The sequence below is a fragment of the Coloeus monedula genome, assembly GCF_965178545.1.
Source record: "Coloeus monedula genome assembly, chromosome: 19".
NCBI classification, from domain to species: domain Eukaryota; kingdom Metazoa; phylum Chordata; class Aves; order Passeriformes; family Corvidae; genus Coloeus; species Coloeus monedula.
Genome location: NC_138799.1, coordinates 9,886,150 through 9,905,674, shown reverse-complemented (window position 1 = coordinate 9,905,674; position 19,525 = coordinate 9,886,150). Strand labels below are relative to the sequence as shown.

At 55.0% G+C, this 19,525-nt stretch overlaps 1 protein-coding gene across 1 annotated transcript; it reads left to right on the top strand.

Annotated features, from left to right (window-relative positions):
- Positions 1-3,198: 3,198 nt before the first annotated feature.
- Positions 3,199-17,909, top strand: FAM20A (FAM20A golgi associated secretory pathway pseudokinase; the record flags this gene model as incomplete). The annotated part of the gene is made up of 11 exons (XM_082294071.1): positions 3,199-3,503; positions 8,283-8,467; positions 8,622-8,672; positions 9,223-9,301; positions 10,395-10,487; positions 11,910-12,025; positions 12,614-12,794; positions 13,098-13,207; positions 14,227-14,308; positions 14,382-14,441; positions 17,382-17,909. The coding sequence occupies 11 exons, from the start codon at positions 3,199-3,201 to the stop codon at positions 17,644-17,646; spliced, it is 1,527 nt and encodes a 508-aa protein (XP_082150197.1). The 3' UTR covers positions 17,647-17,909.
- Positions 17,910-19,525: the final 1,616 nt, after the last annotated feature.

Here is a 19,525-nt window from a genome sequence, read left to right as displayed (position 1 = left end):
ACGGCAGTGAGAAAGGGATAATGCTCATCTCCTCTCTTTTGCAAACATTACAATCTGCAGGGTGGGACCGGGGCAGCTCTGCAGCATTTCAAATTAAAAGGACAAAAAGCAGCAGACAGAGGCATTTACCTTTTGGCAAGTAAAAGGCGTCTCTAAGGAACATGGTTTTAAATCCATACTGTGTGAAAGAATTTAAATTACATACTTACAACTCCAAATATTGTAAGCTGCGTGTCTGGAAAAACAAGAGGAATTATCCTTTGTTTATTAAAAAATGACTTTGAAAGGACCTGGCTGGCTCCTATCTGAAATACAAAGGAAGTATTTCTTAACCTGAGATGTCATCGTACGTTTATTTAAAGCTTTAATGATATGTTTTGGGACATCATCTATGCCTGAACATTTCTCCACTGCAGTTGTCTGGAAGAAGGAGCTTTTTTCCCCCCATCTTTAAATAGTAAATGAGGCCAATTATCTCATGGTAATTCCAAACGGTAATTTGGTTCCGCTGGAGCTGTCAGTGGCCTATCAAAGCAATATTTCCAGGTTAATTTTAGGAACACATCCACCCCTTCCAGCAGGCTGGGATGAGCTCTGCTGAGCCCAAGGCTGGGAAGTGACACTCACCTGCAGCCCAGGGACACTGGCTATGCAGGAAGAGCCATGAACCAAGGAAGCAGAACATGAGGAGATGCCCAGAGATGTGTGTGGCACAAGCTGCAGCAGGATCCCCCCTGCTCCAAGGGACTCCAAGCCATGGATGAACAGGGAAGCATCGCTGGGCTGGCACTGTGGCATTATGGGGCATCACTGAGTTGTTCTAAATAATAATAACAGTGATTTTGCATTGCAGCCTGTTGGGAGCTGGCAGTCCCCAATGCTTTGGGAAGGACTGTAGCACTTCAATTTATTACAGATTAATGGGATTGATTTATTACTTTTTGTTTCTTTTTAATTAGCCTCATTAAAAGCCGAACAATCTTCCTGGAGAACATGCAAACAGCAGGGACACGGGCCCAGGCACTGCTGGTTCCTGGTGCCTTTGTCCAGAATTAGCGTTGCAAACCAGGAAAGATTTATTAATGGTTCCCGGGGGAGATTAGCAACGGGGAAACAGCTCAGGGAGGATTAGGAACCAAGCAAGTATCAGCCAGTTTCTGATGGAGTGTTTGTCAAAAGTTGCTCTTTGAGTTTGAAGTGAGTCCATGAGCTCCCTTCAGCAGCCACGGAGCGGGGCTTACTCCTGGGGATTCATCCGGGTTTGCTGAATTCCGGGGTTTAACTTCACCTGGGTAATCTTTTCTAAAGTAAGTTAAAAAAAAAAAAAAGAGTAAGAAGAATCCTGTTGTTAGTCCTAGGCTGTTGCCTAATATCGGGTTTATGATGTCACTGTTTGGGGGAGCTGCCAGCTCACCCGGCCCGTGCAGGGGCTGAGGACCGGGGTGTCCCCGGGCAGAGTGTGCAGCTGCAGCACACGCCCCTTTGCTCTCCCCTAAGCCACCCGACTAGCGAGCTGGCGGTCATTTCCCCCTGTTTACATCCAAGTTTATGTCCTGAAAGCTCCTTCTCTCCTCCTGAGGAGGATCAGCTCTGAGGCTTCCCATCCTGCAGACCCCAACCCTGCACTTCTGAGCAGCGCCCCTGCCTGCCCAGTGCCCCTCAGGCCTTTCCAGTACAGGCAGGACCATAAAACTTCCCCTTCTGGCACCTCGTGTCTGGTTTAGAGCCTGAAGGGCTCCAAGTGCAATCATTTTACCAGTTTTGTCCCCAAAGGGCACAGAAGGGGGGCACAGCTGGTGTCCCCAGAAGCCCAGCAATGTGGGGAGCACATCCCTTGCTCCCAGTGATCCTTGCTGCTCACAGCAGCACCAGCTGCAGTTTGTGCTTATGATTTCTCCGTGGAAAACACATAAAATTTGGTATTACAGAAAAGAAGTTCAGAGCCAAAACCCCCCAACCTGAAACCCAAACTCTTCAAATATCAAAAGATTGAGCAATTTTGAAATTGCATTTCTAAAGGAGAGTAAGAACCGTCTTCCAAAGATCGGGACACCAAGGGGACAGATGTGCTTCAGGTCCCTGCAGCCACAGCCCAGCCCAGGGGATCGTTTTCTCTTCCCCGCCCCACCCCCCCGGATCGAAGCAGCATCTCAGACTTCAGGACAGATGCTCGTCCAGCAGCCCCTCCGATGCCGTTTTGCTCAGTCCAAACCCCCCATCCCAGCGCACTTCCCAGAGCCTCCCCTCGCCGTGCTGCACGCAGAACCGAGCCCTGCTCCAGCCAGCTGAAAACAAAACCGCGTTTTTCCCCTTTCTGCAGTTTATTTTCTGTTCCCCCTTCAGCACAGCCCCGGAGCCAGGCCAGTCTGGTCACGCTCTCCCCGCGCACAGCCAGTTTCTCCTCTGCTCGCCCCCCTTGGCCCGGTGCTCTCCGACCTGTCCCTTGCTGGGCTCCGCACCCCGCTCGCAGCCGGGCTCTCCGTGCCCCCAGGACGAGCGCGATGAGTCCCAGCCCAATCCCATCCCCACGGCCCGGCCTCTCCCAGCAAACTGCAGGGAGGAGTTTCCCCAACTATAGGGGTTTTTTTAGGAATTAAGAAAAAGCGGCGTCTGAACCATCTGCCAGCGAGCACCGCGGAAGGGCTGCAAGCCCGGCTGTGGGGGGGCAGAGCCCACCCGGGCCCTGCCCGCAGACACCCGGAGGGCTTCGAGCACCCCATCCCCGCGCCCCGTTCCCACACAGCACCCCCGCATCCCATGCCCGCACCAGCAACACCCAGCACCCTCCAGCTCCTGCCAAAGCTCTCGCCGGGCCGACTTTCGCTTTCGGGAGAGGGGACGGAGCCCCGAACGAGCTGGCGACGAGGGCGGGCGGGGGACCCGCCACCTGCGCGGGGGCTGCGCTGGGCGAGCGGGCGGCGCTCAGGGGGCGGGCGGCAGAGCCCGGGGCTGTCCGGCTCGGTCCCCGCCGGCACCGGCACCGGGACCCTGTCCGGGGGAGGCTCCCACGCTGCCGTCCCCCCACCCACGCCCGCTCCCCCGCCCCGGGCCCCGAGCGCCCTGCCCGGTCCCCGCCCCGAGGTGCCCGCACCCCCCGACTCCGCCGCTCGAGCTCCCCCGTGCGCCCTGCCCCGGGAGCCGGCGGCGGCGCGCCCGGCGCTGTCCCCGTCCCCGTCCCCGTCCCCGTCCGCACCGGCCATGCCGGGGCCGCGGCGGGACCGCCCGGCCGTGCTGCTGCTGCTCGGGGCGCTGCTGGCCGCCGACCTCTACTTCCACCTCTGGCCGCGGGCGCGGCGGGAGCTGGGGGGGCTCTCCCCGGGCTGCCCCTGCCCCGCGCCCCCCGCGCCGCGCCCGCCGCCCCGCGCCCCCCGCGCCGCCCCCGCGCTGCGCCGCCTCTTCGCCCACCCGCTGTACCGCGCCGCCCCGCCGGGCCCCGCCGAGCCGCTGCTGGGCGCCCGCGAAGCCCTGCGCTACTACCGGCGGAAGGCGGCTCGCTGGAACAGGTGCGTCCCGCAGCCGCGGCACCCCCGCGCCCGGCTCCCCGCACCGCGCATCCCCTGCGCGGGCAGCTCCTGGGCACCCCGCACCGGGCATCGCCTGGACACCGCTTTCCTGGGCATCTCCTGGTCACCTCCTTCCCCGGTAGCACTTTCCTGGCTATTTCCTGGGCACCCCGGCATCTGCTGGCATCCCCTTGCCGGGCATCTCCTGGACACCTCCTTCCCCGACACCCCTTTCCCGGGAATCTCCAGGGCACCCTTTTCCTGGACATCTTCTGGGCACCCTCCTAACGGGCACCCCTGGCATGATCCCACGCTTCCCGGGCATTTCCTGGGGACCCCTTTCTTGGGCACCCACTGCACCGGCATCTCCAGGCCACCCCCTTCCCGGGTGTCCCCTGGGCACCCCTGCATGGGCACCCTGTTCCCAGATATCTCCTGGACACCCCTTTCCTGGCACCCCTTGCATGGGGACACGCTTCTCTGGCATGTCCTGGGCACCCCTTTTTTGGACTTCCCCTGCACCAGGACCTCTTGAGCACCCCCTTCCCAGGCACCCCCTGTGAGTGCATCTCACGGGCATCTCCTGTGTACCCCCTTTCTGGGCAACCCCTGCACAGGCACCCCTGCACTGGCATCCCCCAGCCACTCTCGCCAGGCACTCCCTGTATGGGCACCCCCAGGCACCCTCTCTCTGAACACCCACTCTCAGGTACCCCACAGGTACCCCACAGGTACCCCCTTTCTGGGCAGCTCTCCTGGGCACCCCTCCCCTGCTCAAGCACCCCCTGCCTGGGAACGAACCCTTGGGTATACCCTGGCATCCCCAGTGCAGCTTGCTCTGGCTCTGTGCCCCACTGCCCTCCCCTTCACCCTTCCAGCCCCTCACGTCAGGCTGGGCTGGGCTGAGGGGACTTTGCCGGGACGCTCCTTCCTGGGGTGTCTCCCACTCTGCTCCACCATCAGAGCCCCACAGAAAGGCACCCCCAGGTCAGAGCCCTCTTCCTGCTGCCTCTCCCAGTCCCAGCAACAAGAAAACTCCCTCATCTCCTGCTCCTGGTCCTGCTCCTGGGGTGGGACTGTCATTGCCCTGTGGCCACTGCCCCGGGGGGGACGGTGACCCTCAGCTCCAGACATCGATCATCTGCACCTTGACTCCCTGATCTAACCCCCTTTGCATGAGGGCTGGGGCCAAGCTGGAAACATCCAGCACCCCCCAACATTCCCCGAGATCCTCCCTGCACCCCAAGAACTTTTCTATCCATGCACAACCTCAGATACAACAGAGCACAGAGCTCCTGGTGTCACTTCACTGTCCCCTCTGTGGGACAGGACACCTGCAAGGGGATGACAGCATGTCCTGGGGACCACCCCAGGGATCCCTGTCCCGGCACTTCCCCACTGCCCAGGTTTGGTTTCCAGCATGGGAGCGGCCCCCGCTCCTCCCATTACCTGTGTGGTGTTTGCTGAGCTGCAGAGGCAGCATTCCCCAGCTCCCGCTCTCTCCACTTCTGTGCATATTCCTCCTATTTCTGTGGGACTCACCCAGTGCTGGTTCCATGTGGGATTCACTGGAGGAGATGATGGGAAGCAAAAATGGAAGGAACAAAGAATGACCTTCACGGCCTGAGCAGCACCAGGGTCTGGAACCTCCTTTGTGCTCGGCCAGGGTCACCCCTGCAAGGCTCTTCCCTCACTCCCGTCTGGATTCTGTTGAATCCTCTGCCACAGCACCTGGAATCCATGGATGGTGGGTTTGGGTATCCCTGGCTGTGCCACAGACCCACCTTGGTGCATCTTCTCAGAGCTGAGCAATGTCTTCTGAAGACATCAGGATTTGGGTACCAGGTGGATGTTTCCCAAGCAAAATCCCAGTGGGACACGGCTTGATGGCACCATCAGAAGCCCTGAGCACTTGCTGCAGCCTCACTTGCAGGACAGTAACAAGTCTGCATTCCCCAGTTTTATCCACCACTCTGTTGAAACATGGGATTTGTGAGGAAGCCATGGCTCCACTTTGCCTTCTGCCCCAAGGCTTGGTTGTGGTGCGGCTGGGAGGAACACGGCGATGCCATTTGTCCTTGATTGACTTTGCTTTGCACCTCCAGGAAGGAAAGGAAGGCAGAGTATTGATTATTCCTCAGTCACTTTGAAATAAATATGTGGTGCTCATAAGTGGGTGAAACCCCTGGAGAGCTCGCACAGGCTGAGGTGACACAACCCCTCCTGCAAAAACCTGCCAGCAACCATCGGTGCTGCAAATTGAGTGTGTGATCAGGTGGCACTTGCCAGGGCTAGTGGATTTTACAAGATTGTTAATTTGCTGTGGGCACAGAGGAGTTTCTGCCTCACCAGAAGCACTGCAGAGCCTGTGTCCTCTCTGGTGTGGCTGGGGAAGGAGCCCAGGGCAGGGTCCTCGTGGGACTCAGGAATCCATGGCTCTCTCTCCCACTCCATGGGTTCAACAAAGCTGCTGCTGCTGTTGAGTCCACAGCAGCTCCACATCCAGAGGCAGGCAGCAGAGGGTCAGGGCTGTGTGTCCATGGGCAGCCTCTCCTCAGCCTGACACGGTGACAGCAGATTTCTCCATTGCCTGTGGATCCAACTGTTGGCAGAGCAGCTTTGGGAGCAGCAGGACGCTCCTCTGAGTGGAACAAGCTGCAGTTTAACCCCATTCCTCCAGCACAACGTGTATGCCTTCATTTCTGTGGCCAGATGGACATCAGCTGGACAGGGACTTGGCCAGCTGGAGCAGCCCCAGGACACATCCCGTTGGGATACCCATGGCCAGAACCTGTCCTCCTCCACGGTGCTCCCTGCAAACTGGCTGCTGCCCGTCCTGTCTGTTCCCAGCACTTCAATCAGGACCGGGAGTTTGATTGCAGGATGCAGAACCAGCTGGAGAGACTGATGGCGATGCAGGAAGGAAACAGCAAAAAAAACCCAAGACATCCACACCTCTTCAAAACAAAACAAAAAAATCCTTTAAAAACTCCAGAGCTTATTTTTATCCTTGAAGAAGCAGCTTCAAAATCCCAAACTCAGGATTCTGGTGGCCTAGGCAGTGTCACCCCATGCTGTGCCCCCCCAGCCCAGCAGAGAGCTGGGAGCCAGGGCAACCCCAGGGCTATTTATAGCAGGGTAGAAATGAACCCTGGTTTTATATCATTATGCTTTTTGTAGAGATCTGGTTTTTTCCAGGGAAATATTTCAGGAATCCTGAAGGAAGCGGGGAGGCAGAGAGAGCTGTATTTTGGGTTGAAAGGCTGGGAAGGGCCTGGCTCAGCCGGAGCAGGGACCATGTGGGTGCAGGGCTGGGATCTGCCTCCCCTTGCATAACCACTGCATTTTTTTCCCCCTCAGTAATCCCTTGCTCTCTGCCACCCTGGGGGAACAGCCTGTGTGTATGGCAGGCAGGAGAGCAAATATGGTAAAATATTTGGGCAGCTTCCCTAGGGAAAAATCCTGAGTCATTCCTGTACATCACACTGGGGTTTATTGTCCCTGGCTGTGGCAGGGTTAAGGTTGTGCCTCACTTATCCACGGGAAACCTGGTGCAGGGAAGCAGGATGGGGGCTCAGGGCACTTCTGCTGGAGCTGGTGGAATGCCAGGCCCACATCCTTGGGCACAGGGAATTTTTTGCCTCCTTTGCAGGCAGCCTGAGTAAAGAGATGGACTGGGAGAGAAATGCTCCAGCTTCCCTCTGACCATGCACACGTGGAGTTCATGCTGTGGTTGACCCAATCCAATGGAAAGACAAACAAACTGGGAGAGGGAACAGGCTCCCATGAGCTGCACATCCAACCTGTCCCTCCAGTTCCTAGATGTCTCCCAGGATACCACTGGAACACCTCTGGGAAGGTTCATCCCCTCTCACAGCCGGACTGGACTAACCAGGCTCAGCCTGCTTGGATGGAGGATGATGGAAAAATCCCAACCAGAGCCCAGCTGCTGGGCTGAGCAGGGAAACAGAAAAACCACCACCACCCAGGAGCCCTTGCCAGCCCCCAGTGCCATTCCTTGGCTAATAAATGCATGGTCAGACCTCACTTGCTCAGGCTCTGGATGGGGTCTGGTCGGGCGTGTGGCCCTTCCTGCTCTGCAGCCACTCCGTCCCAGCCTTGGTTAATGTCCTACTCCTTATCAGCCCCCAGCTCCTGTTTGCTTTCATGGATGGATCCTGGCCCTTTCAGTGTACCCTGGGCTGCATATTCCCTTTATCAGCACTGGCTGCTCTGTACACAGGCCGGACAGTGTTAGTGAGAAACTACAGCTCCGTCCTCTGCTGACTGGAACAAGCAACATTTCAGTTCCACAGTCCCAGCCTGGAGGTCTCGAGGTTGAGGAAAATGCTGATTGAGTGCAGAGATGGTTTTGGGTTATTACTGAAACTGGGAGGCTCCTTCAGCTCCAGCCACCAAAAAAAGGGTGGGGTTGAGCCTTGATTTTAAGAGGTGACGGGCAGGATGCTGCCAGATGACCTCATAGCATCCCTGCTCACTGTGAATTTGGTCACAGAGGCAATTTGTGGCTTTTAGTGACCTTTTTTTCCCCCTCCTGTGACCTTCAGGGAAAAAACTTTCCCAGCTTCAGGAAAAAACTCTGTCAGAGATGGTCAGAGACTCTGACATCTCAGCCATCTCTCCCTGCCTCAGTTTCCCCGTATCCACCCCATGCTCTGCTCCTGGCAGCCTCCCCACTCCCCAGCAGACTCCAGGCTCAGAAAAGGGAGGTTTTCCTCCCCGTGACTCATCCTCATCCCCAGAACCTCTCTCTTCCAGGAGACACAAGCTCTACAGGGAGGAGCTCAACCTGACCTCCCCGGCGGCGCCGCTGCCGCTCCGGCCCGACGCCAGCTGGCTGCAGTTCCACCTGGGCATCAGCCGGGATGGGCTCTACCCCCGCTCCAGCCCCGCCGTCACCAGGCTGCTCCGGGACATGCAGGAATTCCCCATCATCAGCGCCGGTGAGCAGCCTCCTGCCACAGGGATGGGGATGGGGGCAGCTGCGTGGGGCTGGGGGGCTCCGGGCCCCACGGGTCCCTTCTTGGAGCCCGGGAGCAGGGTCAGCAGCAAGAGATGGAGCCTGGCGGGGTCTCACTGCTCCTCCTGCCCTTGCAGACTACAGCCAGGACGAGAAGGCGCTGCTGGGAGCCTGTGACTGCAGCCAGAGTGAGTGTGGCACTTGGGGTCCCAGCTTGTCCCTGCATGCCATCGCTTGGGCTGGCCCCAGTCCCCAACTCCTCCATCCTCACCTCGGCCAGGGACATGCCAAGCCAGGCTCTGCTCCCTCCCGTTAACCCCAGCAGAGGCTGGGATCACAGATCATAAAATTATTTGGCTTGGAGAAGTCCTCTAAAATGATGGAGCCCAACCCAAGTGCCACATCCCCACGATTTTTTAGCACTTCCAGGGATGGTGATTGCACCATTTCCACGAGCAGCCTGTTCAGTGCGGGTATCAGGACACCAGTACACCACTGGTTCCTGCTGGGCAGGGAGGGAGGGAAAAGTCCCCAAGGGGAAGTAACAGAGGGCTGTTGGGAGAGGGGCTGGAGGGAAACCTTCTCTATGGCACAAGGGAGAGAAGGAAAATAACTGGAAAGAGAGAGAGGCGTAGCTGGAAGGGGTGATGGGATGCACTCACAGGGTTGGAAAGCCAGGTCATGCGGGGTGTGTAACGGGGGTGTTCCCAGGAGTTAACATCCCCTTTCCTCTCCCAGTCGTGAAGCCCAGCGGTGTGCACCTGAAGCTGGTCCTCAGGTTCCAGGATTTTGGGAAAGCCATGTTCAAGCCCATGAGGTAAGGCCAGCAGAGCCCCCCTGAGCCCCTGCAGGGAGGGCTGCGACCATCCTTGGTGTGGACAGCCACACCACAGCCACACCACAGCCACACCTTCCCTTTCCTGCCCTCAGCTACCTGGGCAGCTGGAAAGGTTCCATTATTTTTCATTATTCTTGGCTGCTCCCAGGAACACACGTGGATAAACACTGGCGTTCCCACACCGCTGTTGGTGTTGGAAATTTCTCAGTTCATGGGTGCCAGGTGGTGAAGGACCTTGGGACACTTGCTCTCCTGAGATCTTTGCCATGAGGGACTGCTCATTGCCTCCTTTTCCCCAGCTGACTTTGGGGTTTACCTTGGTTTTCCTTGGATTCCCCAGCGTGTTTCCAAGAAACAGCCATCAAACAGGGTTTAAATTGCTTCTGCACTCATTTGCAGCCCCTTGGGACTCTTCACGTCTATTCCCTCTCAGTTTGCTGTCCCTGTGTGAGCAGAGCAGCTGGCAGCACATGGACTGGGATAATATCCTCACCCAGAAGGCAGCCAGCTCCTCCTCCATTGGTTTCCATCCACCTCTGCCCAGTGTCCATCAGGTCCTGGAGGGGAAGGAAAGCATCCACACCCTGCTGAGCCAGGAGGGCTTTCCTGTGTCATGCAGCTGCCTGGGACAATGAGCATCAAATTCCCATGCTGCACATACTGGGGCACTGTGTGACAGCCAGAAAATTCAATTTAATGCAGTTCCCACCTCAGGGATAGGAGAGCATTGGACCAGAGCCCTCCTCTGCCTCCCGGGGGGATGTGACAAACACCCACCTGAAACTCTGTCCTCAGAGGGTCGAAGCTCTGGCACAAGCAGATTTAAAGCCCCCAGCCAGCCCTTCTGCCTCCCTCACCCCCCTGGCACCACCAGGGTGCAAGTGCTGCTCCCTGGCACGGTGGGAGATGGCTCCAGCTCAGCACTGAGCGCTTTTGGCCTGGGCACTGGTGTGGCCACACAACGGCTGTCCCCAAGCCCACCAGCCGTCCCTGGGTGCACTGTCCTTGTGCCACCACTCAGTGTCCAGGCTGCCCAGCAGCTTGGTTAGGTTCACCCCCTGCTTTCTCCCAGGCAGAAACGTGAGGAGGAGACTCCAGAGGACTTTTTCTACTTCGTGGACTTCCAGCGGCACAACGCCGAGATCGCCGCCTTCCACCTGGACAGGTAGGGCCAGACCCTGCCCCTGCCTCCTCCTGCTGGGCCAGCGCCTGCTGCTCTGCCCACGAGAGCTCTGGGAAAAGCCATGCAGAGCTCTGCAGAGCTCTGGGAAGGGATTGCTCTGCAGCACCCCCGAAGAGCTGAGGTGTCATTTAGGGAAGGAGTGGCTCTGGATCTCATCTGGCACCCCAGAGCCAGCTTTGCCTCAGAAGAGATGAAGTCCGGGTTGGAACAGGTCAGATTCTCTCCTGGCTGTCACACATTGTCCCTCCTCTGCATCCAAGTGCAGAGCTGAGCTCTGGGCACAGCCTGGGTGCCCTCCTGGGGAGGGAGGCACACACTCAATCAGCAATCAAGGTGTGCTTTGGGTTGATAAACTGCAGCGATGCAGTTTTAAGCCCTCAGATAATGAGCAATTAACCTGGCACCTCTTCCCAGCAGGGTTTGTGTTTAATGAAATCAAAAATACCCTTCTCAGAAGATGAGGGCAACAGCCTTTCTCCCCTCGGTGGGATGAGCACTGAACACCAAGAGAAGGCGATTTCTGATGGGCGGGTGGGGGTCTCCAGTTGGAGATAAGCAGGACTAAATCAAGTCCTGTAGCTCAGACTCTGAGAAAGGCAACGAAGGGAGCTGAATTCCTTTCCCAGTTCTGCCCCACCATCCCCACAGTGACTCTGCTGCACTCAGCCACCACCACCTCGCCCCTGCAGCTCCCCCGCCACAAAAATGAGGCCAGACTGCTTTTGTGAAGTGCTTTGTGGTTTTTAGAGCTGAAAGATGCTGGATGAAAGCAAATAATTTTTTTCTCTCTAAACATTGCTCAATAAGTAACAGGCTAAATCCTGTTCTGTGCCCAGTTCCCAGGAGCAGAGGGCATTACCCAAGGAGCCAAACAGAGCATCAGCCAGTTCACCCCGTGTTACTGACTCAGCAATCTGCAGCAGCTTCCCTTTGACTGCCAGGAATGCTTTCCTGCCCCAGGCCCTGAGGTTTTTAAGAGTTTTTTTGAGGAATTAGCTGGGCATGAGTGCCTCTGGAGGGCGAGTGCCTCCTCAGCCATGTTGTACCAGGATCAACATCCCTGCTCCATGTCAAAACAACATTGTGGAAGGGCCTGAAGGGCTGCTTTGGCCCTTGGAGGGCCCTGTGTGTGTGCAAGGGGATGGGAGAAACCAAGGCAATGTTAGGGAAAGAGGCAGGAATCCTGGAGAACATCCAGATTGTTCCAGGCAGCAGCTATTAAAATACCAAAATCCAAACTGAGCTGCATTTCGGCCCAGGGGGCAGGGTGGCTTTTTGCTGGAAAGAATCTGGGTGCAGTGATGCAAAGGCTCCTGGTTCACTGATGGAAGGGATGAGGGCAGCACGTGCCACCCCGCTGTGCAGCAACATCCCCTGGCACCACCCACTGTCCCCTCCGTGCAGGATCCTGGATTTCCGGAGGGTGCCGCCCACAGTGGGGAGGCTGATCAATGTCACCAAGGAGATCCTGGAGGTCACCAAGAACGAGGTCCTGCAGAGCGTCTTCTTCGTGTCACCAGGTGGGCGAGGGCTTGGCTGGCGTGAGCTGGGAGGGGGCCCTTTATGGTCTCCATGGTCTTTAAGGTCTCTTCACACCCAATCCCAACCTGTGTTGGTCCGTGGTGGGAGGAAGGGCAGGGGCTGCAGGAAGAGGGGCTGCAGGACTCGTGCTGTGGTGCAGAGATGAAGTTCCTGGGTGAAACAAGCACAAAGATGCGGTTACAGCAGAGGCTCCCTCTCCCAGCTCCAGCTGGAATCATCTGCAAGCTCTACTCCTTTGGCCTGTTTTCTTAACCTTTCCCTTAGCACAGGACCCAAATCTGTGATTGGGCAGGTTGACATTGGTGAGATGGATGCTTTGGGTTTTACCTTGTTTTTCCTTGGATTCCCCAGAGCATTTCCAAGGAACAGCCATCAAACAGGGGTTTCAAATTGCTCTGCACTTATCTGCAGCTCCTTGGGACTCTTCATGTCTGTTCCCCTTCCCTTTACTACCCCTGCCACAAGAACTAGTCACTGTCCCATGGTGGGGAAGGGCTCAGGCCAGGCCACCTTGCATCTTCCTGGAGATCACGGCCCCTTTTCCCCGTTTTCTGCTCTCCTTCCAGCCAGCAACGTCTGCTTCTTCGCCAAGTGCCCGTACATGTGCAAAACAGAGTACGCCGTGTGTGGGAACCCTCACCTCCTGGAAGGCTCCCTCTCTGCCTTCCTGCCATCCCTCAACCTGGCCCCACGGCTCTCCATCCCCAACCCATGGATCCGCTCCTACTCGTTCGATGGAAAAGAGGAGTAAGTGGGTAAATGATGCTGCATCCCATACCTGCACTGCAGGGTACAGACACACAGACAGACCTGCAGAAATAATCCAGGCGGAGGAAGGCTGAGGCTCTGGGTGCCCGTAATTAGTGTAATAATTAATGTAATGACCCTTAAAGCCTGGGCATTGGCTGCGTTTGAATCCAGTCTTCTGCAGGCACAAGGGGGGATTTATCTCCTCCTCCTCTACATCTTCACATGGAAGATGGGCTTGGGGAAATTTTCGGGACATGGCAGTAGCAGCTGAGAGCATCTCCTCTTCTCCATTTCCTGCAGGTGGGAAGTGAATCCTCTCTACTGCAACACGGTGAGGGAGATCTACCCCTACAGCAACAGCAACCGGCTGCTCAACATCGTGGACATGGCCATATTCGACTTCCTAACAGGTAATGATGGAGGGCGAAAGGTCCTTCCTTCCTGCCTTCCTTCCTGCCTGCCTTCCTTCCTTCCTTCCTGCCTTCCTTCCTTCCTGCCTTCCTTCCTGCCTGCCTGCCTTCCTTCCTTCCTGCCTTCCTGCCTGCCTTCCTTCCTTCCTTCCTGCCTGCCTTCCTTCCTGCCTGCCTGCCTTCCTTCCTTCCTGCCTTCCTTCCTGCCTGCCTTCCTTCCTTCCTTCCTGCCTGCCTTCCTTCCTTCCTTCCTTCCGAATTCCTTCCTTCCTTCCTTCCTGCCTTCCTTCCTTCCTTCCTGCCTTCCTGCCTGCCTGCCTTCCTGCCTTCCTGCCGAATTCCTTCCTTCCTGCCTTCCTTCCTTCCTGCCTGCCTTCCTTCCTTCCTTCCTGCCTTCCTTCCTTCCTTCCTGCCTTCCTGCCTGCCTGCCTTCCTGCCTTCCTGCCTTCCTTCCTGCCTTCCTGCCTTCCTGCCTTCCTTCCTTCCTTCCTGCCTTCCTTCCTTCCTGCCTGCCTTCCTTCCTTCCTTCCTTCCTGCCTTCCTTCCTTCCTGCCTTCCTGCCTTCCTTCCTTCCTGCCTTCCTTCCTTCCTTCCTGCCTGCCTTCCTTCCTTCCTTCCTTCCTTCCTTCCTTCCTTCCTTCCTTCCTTCCTTCCTTCCTTCCTTTCTTCCTTCCTTCCTGCTTTCCTTCCTGCCTTCCTGCCTGCCTTCCTTCCTGCCTTCCTTCCTTCCTGCCTGCCTTCCTTCCTGCCTTCCTTCCTTCCTTCCTTCCTTCCTTCCTTCCTGCCTTCCTGCCTTCCTGCCTCCCTCCCTCTCTCCTCCCCACAGCCAGCACAGCCCCTTCAATGTGGAGGCACAGGGGAGCCCCCAGACTCTCCCCAGCAAGGGGAAGCAGCAGCTCTGACCATTGCAGACACTTCCAGCCCAGCAACAAATATTCCATGCAGGTCTGAAAGAAAGCTTGGGATAGTTTCAAAAATTCCCTGCAGGGGAAACTCTGTCTCTCTGTGTCCTTTTGCAGGGAACATGGACCGGCACCACTACGAGATGTTCACCAAGTTTGGGGACGATGGCTTCCTCCTGCACCTGGACAATGCCCGAGGGTGAGGCAGTGGGGGGGAGGAGGTCGGGAGGGGGAAAGGAGGAGGGCACCACTGAACTCTGCTTCACCCCCAGGTTTGGGCGGCATTCCCACGATGAAATCTCCATCCTGGCTCCGCTCTCCCAGTGCTGCATGTAAGTCCCAACTCCACCTTCCTTCCTGCCCAGGAATGTTGGTGCTCCTGCTGTCACTGGGAAGTCACCCAGGCCTGGCTCCATCCAGCAGCTCAAGAAGAACCTTCTAATCCCAGCCAAGGGGCAGGCTGGGTGCTGGAGCATGGGAATCACAAGTGGAAAAGCATTCACTGACAGAGCAGGGGGCACTGTCCATTGGATCAAACTCTTCCAGAAAGTTCTAACAGCCTTTTCCAGCCCATCAACATGAGGTGCTATCAGGAAGCACAAATCTCCATCCAAAATCCTGGTGGAACTTCGATGCAGTTAATCAGGTTTCCTCTTCTCATGGCATGAAGGAGAAGCTCATAAATTTAACCCTATGTTCCCCCTTCGTTAATTCACATAAATCAGCAGCTGAAAGTTAAATTTAAGAGGCAGAAGCAGCTGCTCTTCCCTGGGGTTTCTCTTCAGGAGATGTGTAGCCTTTTTCCTTGCTGTACCTGCTCCTTGTCCCCCTCGGGGTGGTAACTGCACTCTCCCCACACAGCTTTAATTTTAAGAACTGTTATTTGTACTCAGCAAGTCTTTTCATTTCTAATTGCAGGCTCACAGGGAATCCTTCTCTTGAAATTTTGTGCAGTTTGAAATTAACTCTGCCTCTTAATTTGATCTGCACACCGTAATATCCACAGGTCACATCATTCCTGTTCTTCCAGGTCCACCTCCCAGAAACCACTCTTAATTTAATTCTTGTGAAAGGCAGTGCTAAGAGGACCTGAACACCTTGTCATAAGCAAACTAGGGCCAGGAACACCATAAAAGCAACTCGTGCTGTCTGAGGGAGACACACAAACCCTCATTTCCCACAAGAGCCGATCCATTTGGAGTGGGAGAGCACCTAAAAACCACTTGGAAAGGAAGAGAAGAGGTTTTACTTGAGTAAGCACATGGAGACCACAAATTTCAGCCTGCCCTGACCAACAGCCTGGACTCAGCCCACCGAGTCACCTCCTTGCTCCGACACCAAGCTGAGCCACGTGAGCAGGAAAGCTCCTGCAGCCACTCCACGTGGGAGCTCTGGGAGCGCAGGGATGCTGCAGGCAGCCTGCTTCCTTCCCTGTTTAACACACCCACCTCATCCCCAGCTGAGTTCTGCTCCAAGTCTGGCTTCCAGCAGATTTGGGTCTGTATTTTTAGCTGCCTTTCACAGCTCCCAGCCCAGCCCCTGTCCCACACGTCGAAGCCTGCAGGTCTCCTCTCCCAGCACAGTGGTTGGCACAGATACAGACATGCCATGAGCTGGTCCTTTCCCTGAAAGCATCCAAACCCTCCTGGAGGCACAGCCAGGCCTGAAAACAGCCCTGGTGAGCCTGATGAAGTCCCTGGAAGGCTCGGGGTGAAACGTTCAGCAGTTCAGCACAGCCACAGGGTCACAGTGGGAGCGGAGCAGGGCCGGGGCAGTGTTTCCATCTCAGCCCTCTCCGTGCTCTGCCTGTTTGTTGTGTAACTGTTCCAGCACTCAATCAGCTGCTCCCCACGGGGTCAGAGCAGCCCGTTCTCCACCTCCAAGCGCCGTCGCTGTTGGGACCAGAGCAAACACAGCTGGTGTTTACCCACAGCAGCTCCTGTGCCGGCCCTGCCTCGAAGGACAGCGCACAGATGCTCCTTCACATCTGCCCTGGGCACAGCTTTCCAGGGCAGCAGCAGCAGCAGCAGCAGCTCACAGCTGGGGTTTAAGGCTTCCTTGCCAGCCCTGACACTTGATCAATTGATTATTTTATTTTTTCCAGCGGTATTAATGCAGGAAGCTGATGCCTGCCCCTGTGGCAGCAGCATCCTCCTTCCCTCGTGCTACACGCACACTGACCACAGACACACACCTTGCTCAGCTACTCCTGATTTAGGTTAGATATGAGGGAAAAATTTTCCTGGAAAGGGTTGTAAAACATTGGCACAGGCTGCCCAGGGAAATTGTGGAGTTTCCATCCCTGGAAGTCTTTAAAGGATGTGTGGATGTGGCACTTGAGGGCATGGTTCGATGGTTCTGGGACTGCAGTTGGACTTGATGATCCTAAAGGCCTTTTCCTACCTTAGTGATTGCCCCCAGGACCTGGTACAGCCACAACCCTTTCCCAAACAGCACGTGGCCTGCTGGAGCTGCAGAGATCCAGATCAACATTCCCAGTGGATGACCTGGGTAAACAACAGCCACAGAAAGACAAATTCTGGAGTTGGCTAAAATGGATCTAACTACACCTTTTTCCACCTGAAAATTCTGGCTTGGCTGAATCCGAACGGTTCCCCACACATGGACCACTTTGTTTCCAAGATTTAAAGGGCAATGACTACAACCACTGATTCATTTCAGTATTATACACGCTGAAGTCAATACATTTCTGCTGAGGATTAAACAAATGATTTCAGAATACTTCATTTCATGCCCAGAAGCATTCCAAGATTGCAGCTTTTCATCCCATTTTCTGTCAAAGCAAATCATATTTGAATCTCGGTACCCCTTAAGGTGAAAAGTCACACTTACATCAGTTCCAGGAAATATTCCCTCTTTTTTTTGCTCAGAGTTTTGACAGAAGGTATTTTCTCATTCTTGCCTTATTATTTACCTCCCCCTCTGCTCCCGTCTCATAAATGTCATCCTTGGGGGATGGCACCACCCTGCAGGAACCTGGGGAACTGGGTCACCTCTGACTCACTCATTACCGAGAACTTCAGTCATCTTTATCTCTCTGCTGACAGAAATTTGCAGTACAAATACTCTGGGAAAACAAAGGCAGAAGTAGAGGTTTCTGCAAAGAATTTCATTACTCACCAAAATTAAAATTAAAGAACTTTCATTGCAAAGTTCTTTACATTTCTTCACCCATCTCTGCCCTCCTGCTGCCAAGGGGCTCAGCTGCTCTTGCTAGGAGCCACTAAATTGTTGATTTGTTTATTTTCCAGAATAAAGAGGACGACATTACTGCGACTGCAGCTCTTGGCGGAGCCCGAGTACCGGCTCAGTGACGTGATGAGGGAGTCCCTCCTGCAGGACCCCCTGGCCCCTGTGCTCACTGAGCCCCATCTCCTGGCCCTAGACAGACGGCTACAGCTCATCCTGGAAGCCGTGGGGAAGTGCATCGACACCTTTGGAGAAGCCACGGTGGTGGCCAACGACACCGCACAGCCCCAGAGCCCTGCGGCAGACAGAGCGAAGCTGGACACTTAAACAGAGCTCAGAGCCAGGGAAAACCCTGCAAGGCAAGTGGCAGCTTCAGGAACTGGTCATTTCTATGTACAAACACCTGCAGAGACTGAGAGGGGAAACTCCAGAAGATGAAGAATCACTCTGGGCTCCTCTGCTGGTGTTTAACCAGAGCTCCTGTGCTCGGCCAGTGTGTTGGTGTGACTGCAGCAGATCTTTACACCCCAAATACCAGCTCTGGGCTGCAAAAGCTGTGATCTCCAGAGCTGGAGTTGGCCGTGCCCTTGGGAGGGTGGGGGAACACCTGACCTTGGTTTGCTCAACCTCCACGGGGGCTTGGTCTTGCTAGAGAAGGACACGAACTTGACCTGAGGATGAGGGTTGAATAAAGAGATGCTAAGAGCATTTTCTTCTTATTAAGTCTTTGTTCTGCAATCAGGAGTGTGTATTTGAGGAAAGGGCAGCCCCTGCCACTAAGACAGGACATTGATCCAGCTTGGTCAGACCGAAGGGCATCTGCACGTGCTCGCTGTCAGGCCTGTGCTGCAGCAGTGTCACCCCACATCGACCTGTGCATGTCACACAAAGCCTCACAGGGCAATAAAACCACTTCTCCTGCCTGCCTGAAGAGCCAGTGTGGATATAGAGCAGAGGCAGTGTTGCCTTAGACCCCAAAGAAAAAAAACCAACCTAAAAAAACCAAAATCAAACCACTCTGAGACACACAAGTGTATTTACAACTCAAGAACCCACCCATTTCTGGGGAAAACATTTTGCCAGAGCGGGGGGAATCTCTCTCAGGTCATCTCCTCATATCTTTTAAAATAATTTAGGTTGTCATAATTAGCTGGAAAATAGAAATGGTATCCCAGTCTCTGCCCCCTCCAGGTCTGCATTTTGAGGAGATGCAACAGAAACTGGGGACCAAAAGAGGGAGGGAGTTATTGTGGGTATTTCAGTTCTCAGTTCAGCCTTCACCTCCCAACAAGGTTCAAGAATAACTGGATTAGTGAAGCTCTCTTTAATGGCTTTTTCCTTAAACTGTTAGGAATTATTACACTGAGCCTTTTGGCAGCCTGGGGAAAGCAGCTGAGAACTCTGTTGATAATTTATCATCCTTAAGGGGGAAAAAAGCCAACAAAAAACCCCACACCATAACCAATCTACCAGAAACTCATTCTAAACTAACCTTTAAGTTAAACAAAACCCACCCACAGCACTGCAGACCTTCCAGAGGATCCCAAAATCCCTGCACAAAAGCTGTCAGGCAGCATTTCAACAGGATCCCAGCAGGCTGCTGCACCACCACTGGCTTCTTTTCCCATGGACTGGAATTTTGCCCGGCCTAAAGGGAACTCAGTGACACCAACAAGTGCCTGGATGATGCAAGGAAGGAACAAAGCTCATTTGGCCACAGCTGTTTTCCACAGGGGATTGTGCTGGTGCTTCATTTAACTCCACAATAATCTGGCAATGCACCTGTTCCCAAACTGCAAACCACAGGAGAGGCTGCAGTTCTAATTTAAATCTAGGTGTGGCCCTACAGGTGCCCAGTTGTAGGTTTGAGGAAGTTTGGAGTGTTTCTTAGTGAAGAAATTCCTCCAGTATTCCGAGGCCACAAAGGTTAGCAAAACCCCCACACAAACCCCACCAAAAACCCCACTCCAGGCTCCTTTAGTCTCCCAAATCGTGGTTCAGACAAGTCCTTGCATTTCCAACTTTCCAACAGTCTCTAACAGAATCCTTGACTTTTTCACTCTTGGGGACACAGAACAGATGAAAATAGGATTCCACTCCCTCTCAGCATGTTTGCTGTGTTGGTTATTTCTGTCCAGGACAATGAACTCCCGAAGTTTTATCTCCCTCTACCGGTGACTTTTTGTGCTCTCACCACACAGAACAA